Genomic DNA, 7020 nt, shown 5'->3' on the forward strand with positions numbered 1-7020 from the left:
GAAAAAAAAATCGCCCCCCGGCCACCGGCCACCTTCTCATCTGTCTCTTATACACATCTAGATGTGTATAAGAGACAGGGTAACATCAATGTATTTTTAAAAGTTAGACAGCGACGTTCTCTCAGAAGTTGTTTTGTAGACGTTTATCTATTGATGACCTTTTGACCTCCTTAATTCGGCAATATGAGATTTTCGGGTCGATTGCAGTCGAGACGGCCCGAGTGGAGTTTCATGTAAATGTTTCGTACGGAAAAAAAAATCGCGGACGGGCCTCTGTTGAATTTGTCTAAACAGCGTGATACTCGCCAAATGACTGAGAGATCGCAGGTTCAAATCCCACTGGAGGAATTTTTTCAGACTAGACTTTTTTTACGTTGATATGCTGTTCGATACCATGTTTACATCATTGTTCCTTTATGCAGACACAGTTTCAACCAATATTATTTTGATTATTTATATTTTATATTTATGTTGTTTATGCTTTACTTCATTCCCGTGTTCATTGTAAACAGGCTACATAAACACAAACAATAATAATTTCCAAATAATAATTTTGAACCTGAGTCAGACCACTTTCCTTGGTGAATTTTTCTTCATTTCTAAATTTCACAAACAAATTTGATTTTTTAAAATCTATGTTTTAAATTAGTTAAATGGGTTAAGATTATGGCCGGTCACACGTTTTATTCATTCATTCGTCATTCATTCTTCCATAAAAGCCACAATAGAATTATTGGTATAACATGAAATTAAACAATGGCCGAAAACTTAAATTACAGAAAAATGTGACTTTTAAGGTGTTCCAAAGAAAACGATGTATTGCAATCCTGAAGAGAGTCCATCCCATCCATCTATAAAATAGATATGGTGCCCTCTATATTAAGTGCAAGGTAGGCGCCTCCTTCCTAGACCTTTGATGTCATCGTGTTTTGACAACTAACGTAGAAGCTCGCTCAAAGCGAAACATTAAATTGTGAGAAACGCCAAATTCCAGGAACAGGAACATGGACGCTTTCTAAAATTGAAAAACGTATTCAGATATATTGTTATATTAAAATTAAATCAATTTCAATGGTAATTCGAATATATAATAATTTAATTAACTTTATTTTCAAAATGTTGTTCATGCCAATTCTATTCACATCCATTCTAAAATTCAAGCGTATCGTATGTTCATAAGCTATCAACTGATTATGAAATTTGTATTATTATATGACTTTGAAACTTTTGTGATTGTGGAAAAGTGCCATCGATGGCTCAAGTATACACAATTTTCACGGGTTCTGTATCTATCAGTATATATTTTTGTAATACTAACTGTCAGCCCTGTGAACCAAGTTTTATATTCGACTGGTCGTTCTCCGTTAAACTACGCCCAGCTGCGCAGCGGTAAAATACGAATAAAAAGACGACCAGTCGAATAGAAAACTTGTAAATACTCGACAAAACAAAATGGCTGTTTTTGAATTCTGTTAGCCTACAATTATTTTTTGACTTCATGTGGGTAAATAGTATAATTTTTATTTTCTTAAATGTAATCTAAATTATATCAACGCAATTTTTGTTTCTAAACTTACCAATCGGCCATTTTTGTTGGTCACGTGAATAACTTAACCTGATTAACGCACTCTGGTTTGCGTTAATTTTCGTTGTCAACGAATTCTATTTTACGAAACGTGTCGAATGAAAATAATACTCAACGCAAATTCGTAGTCAACGAAATGAACTTGTCGAATACGCCCATTGTCATTGTATTTTAAAAAAACATTCATAGTAAATATATTTTTTTTATCGTTGTAGAATACTGTATTTTTTGTGTACTCGCAACGCATTGAGTGGTGACGTCGTCTCTCTTGGTCTGCAGAAATGAATAAGAAGTGTTATTCTAATGTTTTACATTCCTCTTTCACCCCTCTAAATGAGTGGAATAGTCTACAATTACCAGGAAAATAATACCTCTTTGGATTCATACATTGCAAGTAGCATACTTTTGCATCAAGCACGTTCTCATCTGCTTTCAGACTAGATCTTTCCTTTGTGAGTATTGAAGTAGGACCATATTTAACGATTCACCATAATACCAATCTGTATGTTTTCTTTCCTGAACAACTAAGTGGAGAAAAATTATACGTTTACTGTGTATTCCGACCTCGGGGCAAATTTTTTTTCATTCGTTTTGTCTCAACCAGTTGATAAAAAGCACGTACATCAACAATGCAGGGTGTTGTCAGGTAAGGATATTGAATTTTTAATTTCTTTTATGCAGGTGGTTTATAGGCTGTGTCATCGTTTTTTAATCATTTCTTAATCAGAACGCCCACAAAGACAAAATGTTGCAAATTTAGAAATGTATAGAGGGAAGGAGAATAGTGAGAAGATTTTGAGCTGAAATATTGCATGCTATAGGCCTAATTAATACTGTACCTTAATTTTCTAAAAGTTGAACCAGAGTAGGATATTATAAAAGTAATTTAGATTTAGTGTTTGTTTGGTGTTGGTGATGACGATAACGACGACGACGGTAATGAAGGCGACGCGGAGACAATGTTGACGACGTCGATTACGACGACGACGACAATGATGTTAATGGTGTTAAAGATGACATTGATGATGAGAATGACGATGATTATGATGATGATGGTGTTGGTGTTTTTAAGGATGACTATGACAACAAGAATGACGATGATGATGTTGCGTTTTCAGTATTTTAATTCCGAACTGTCTGTAGACCTTGTCTTTATTCGATAGTCGTGTCATTGTCTATCCATGAGTAACAGAATAATACTGCAGTGATCAGCAATCTGATGTTATGCACGATTTTAATATACCACCTGTTTTCATCACTGCATATGCTGATTATTCAAGACGTCTGTTTTTGTGAATTAACGATTTGATGTATTGATACCATTTAGAATGTGTGTGATAAAATATAGACCTATATATTTTCCAGGCTTATATAAAACTTCAAAGAAAATATTTGTGCTGCATAATTTTTTGCTGAAACAGTTTAATTTATATTTTGTTATGTTCAGTTGCAATAACGTTCATGAAATAAAGGTATATGTGAATTGAAATTTGTAATATTATAGGCCTACTAATCTTAGTTAATATTAATCAGTACCTATCCACACTGAATAGACCTGTTTTATTTATAATGATGGAAAGTTTTGCATACACCACATTTCATTATCATCATCATCATCATTATCATCATCACTATCATTATCTTTATTCATTATCATTACCACTACCATCTTCATCAAAACATCACCATCATCCTCATCACCATTTTTATCACTATTATTGTAGGCCTAATATAATCTTTATACTCATTATAAATTATAGTAATTATTATATTGCACTATTTATAATATTTACGCTTTATTTATGCATTACATAATTTTTTTATCATTATAATTGTTGGCAAATCACATATATCTTTAAGTATGTATATATATATATATATATATATATATATATATATATATATATATTATATATATATATTATATTGTGTATAAGAGACATATATAATTTAATTATTGGATATATAGGCCAATGCCTGAGTTAAAATCTTGCAAAATTCCGAATTGTTTTGCGTATTGAAATCCCCATGTATGATAAATCCCACACCAAGGACTGTATCACGACAGGCCTAACATTTGATTACGTTTCATGTGTATATTTACACTAAGAAGACCTTTTCCTAGGTCTGTCCTGCGTTAATTGTCTTGTGTTTGCAAATAAGTGGTCCTAATCAAGTATTTTCTACTGTTGTTGAAGGACTAACAATAAATAGACCTAAATAAATACCACACTTAAAGAATGCACATTCATAATGATTTGTTTATGGTCATAAATAAGAGGTAACACAGCAACTCATGGACTTTAAACTTATGTCAATTTACATTACTTTATGTATTTAACGCTAACATGTTAATCAGTCAATAGTCATTACGTTTGTTTACCACATAGCCGACTGAGCTAAGTTGCTCATACTTATAGTTTTCTTTTTATTATTAGGATATTTCATGGTTAGGCGATGTTAGTTGTTTTGTTAATGTAAAGCGCGAAGAAACTTTCTTGTATTATGCGCTATATAAGACTTACATTTATCATTATTACGGTACTACTTATACTCAAACTAATACTTACACTCTAACTAATACTTATACTCAAATTCAATTCAACCCAATGTTACACTTATGTTTTCCTATCAATTTATATCAATATAGTTTGATGGTGGTGATGATGATGATGATGTTGATAATAAACGATGATACTCGTGATGATGATGATGATGATGATGATAATAATGATAATCATGATCATGGTGATGGTGATTTTGGTGACCTTGATTATAATCATGATGAAAATCAACACACTTTACAAGCTGTCTCAACTCCCATTTCCATCTAGAAGGTGATGTGATACCATTCCTGTCCCAGTAATAAAATATGTATTCCTTAATGAATTGCCTGAAGGTGAAATAAGAGTGATGATGTGTACACCGTGTCCATGGATGTACAATCAATTAAAGAGTTCAATGTGCCATCTCAAAACAAAAATACTTACGAACATTACTCAGGCGTGATGCACATGTTTTGAAATGTTTTAACCTGCATATCTTCTGGTTGGCTCACATTTGTGGGTGGTTTGTATTCAATTATAATGAGTTATTGATTACACCATTTCGACATGAGTATTGTTGACAATTAAGTGTAATTGTTGAAAACGCTAGTCGTAAAATAATTTGTTGGCTGACTCATGATTTTTTTTTTATGGTTGGCTCTCATTAAACTCAAAGACCACCGCAAGACATTATTTTTTCAGATTTTCGATTGAAACATTTTACCCAATTCATCCATTACTTAGTACTTCTGATTGGTTTCATGTTTAGATCAATATATACTGTACGCATTCATTCACTGTTCGAATGCATTACAAAATGTACCACAACCAAAACCTCTGTCAAAGAATTAGGCAATATATTTTGGTTGTCAATTTTTTTTTTTTTTCAAATTGTGCCCTTAAAATTTGTAGACCTACAATAATGCTCATTAGTGTGTAATTAAAAGGCCTTAATTGTTCAAATATGAAATACTAACCTCATAAGTACTATTAAGGTGGGGAAACAAAGTTATGTACGGTGAAACCTCGAATAAGCCCAATGGACTTTAATCTCGAGGAGAAGCCCATCTCGAAATGAAGCCCCACATTGGTTTGCAAATGTAGCCTCGAAAAGGCACATATGGGCTTTTTTCAAGATAGCATGGGCTATTTTCGAGGCAGTACAGTACAGTACATGAATTTTAAAGAAACAAAATATATTTAAAACACCTTCCACTTCGTTACACTGTAGTTTAGGTGATTTTTTGCCTGTGAAATACACTCCAAGATACATACTGATGTTACAGTGGCCCTATTTATTGTTTTATAGTAGTGATTCCCAAAATGTACAGCATTCATTTTGAAAAGAAGCCCCTCTTTACTTTCCAAAAGTAGCCTCGAAAAGAAGCCAATCCAAGGTTCGCATGATAACAAAAATTGAAGAAAAGCCCAGGGCTTCTATTCGAGGTTTTAGTCTATCAAAGCAACTGGTTGAATAACTTTAATTACGAACAACTTTCCATAGAATTATATTTTGAGATGAAGATAAGAATGAGCAGTCATGTAGGCCTATGATCCTCGAGGCTTATGATACAAGCTATTGCTCATTCTACTTATTATAGGCTAAAACATTTTTTTAATGGAAGTTGCAACGCTGGCGATCGAAGCTGGAGGAACTTTTCTTGTGCACTCCTCTCGTCCTGATCCAGCACTGACTCTCATAATAATCAAACGTACTCTAGTTGATTACTTTTTTCACATGTTTTTGTTTTATAGGACACCAAGACAATTGAATAACAGTGCATTAAACCAGTGGTTAAATCAATCTATTTCCGAGTAAGTCATGCCGTTTTTTTTAAATCAAATTTAGGCTATATCAAGTTTCCTGTTTTTCTAATATTTATTTCTCATCATCGTTATTTTTAAAGACAGGTCTATGTAGACCATGCATTATTAACTGCTAAACAAATTATTTTACTGTATTTGCTGTGTATATATCTTAATATATCTCCTCCATGGTATACAGAAGATAGCTGAGATGCGTATATTCTATTCTATTCGGAAAGGGTGGAACGATGGTGATGGCAATCGAGGGGATGGTGGACACCAATTGTCCGAGGGGAGAATTGAGGTGTTCCCTTTCATATTGTGGGGGGGGGGGAAATCTGAGGGCTATTCCCATGGAAATTTGAGGTTTAGTCATTTAATCTCTACCTTACTGATGAAACTTGCTTCGAGGTTTTTGGCAGCACTAAGGGGAAAGCGGAACTTTCGCCCTCCTGGTTCCGCCACTAATCATCAGGCTTCAACAAGACGCTTCTCAGTTTCCTATTGATTGTTTCCGATTATTTTATATAGTTAAGTTTATTTTAAATTTCTCTACCAATACATTCGCAGTATCAACAATACTTTTTAAACTGTTCAATACATTCTCAAATAGAAACAGGGTTTACAACCGTTTTTACCAATGATTCATTACATCTAATAATGGTAAATATACATCTTCTAAAATATTTAATATTTCTATAGTAATCTGCTGGACTAAACTGCTGGAATACATAAGGTGTATGCTTCACTCTACACAGTGTCAGGTGTATAATGAAGCTATTTGTTACCGTATGTATTAAAGGGTTGCGAATTAAGTATAGAGTTCACTCCTGCTGTTTTTAACCGTTGCTAATTTCTTGGCACTTTTTTTCGGAACCTCCAACCAGCAGGATGTTAACAGGAAAATATGCAACAAGAGTGAACTCACCGAATATCCACTTTCTTTACACGTCCCAATTGTCTGGGACAACTTCAAACAACACTATGAATATATATGAAAATACTATCGAAACTCTTATGAGGATGATGCATATCGTACACATGTATTTAAACAAATATAATACTTTAACATCGTTATTGTAT

The 7020-nt window shown here is 33.3% G+C and overlaps 1 protein-coding gene across 1 annotated transcript in view; it reads left to right on the forward strand.

Annotated features, from left to right (window-relative positions):
* Positions 1-1998: 1998 nt before the first annotated feature.
* The window catches only part of LOC117100934 (protein inscuteable homolog), a 19446-nt gene continuing 14424 nt past the window's right edge, over positions 1999-7020 (forward strand). Inside the window, exons 1-2 of the mRNA XM_033240776.1 lie at positions 1999-2231; positions 5887-5946. Of these exons, the coding sequence (XP_033096667.1) occupies positions 2215-2231; positions 5887-5946 (77 nt within the window). The 5' untranslated portion in view covers positions 1999-2214. The remainder of the gene's footprint in view (positions 2232-5886; positions 5947-7020) is intronic.

Source organism: Anneissia japonica, unplaced genomic scaffold (genome assembly GCF_011630105.1).
Source record: "Anneissia japonica isolate Jap-2015-1 unplaced genomic scaffold, ASM1163010v1 scaffold287793_len260017_cov185, whole genome shotgun sequence".
In the NCBI taxonomy this organism is placed as follows: Eukaryota; Metazoa; Echinodermata; class Crinoidea; order Comatulida; family Comatulidae; genus Anneissia; species Anneissia japonica.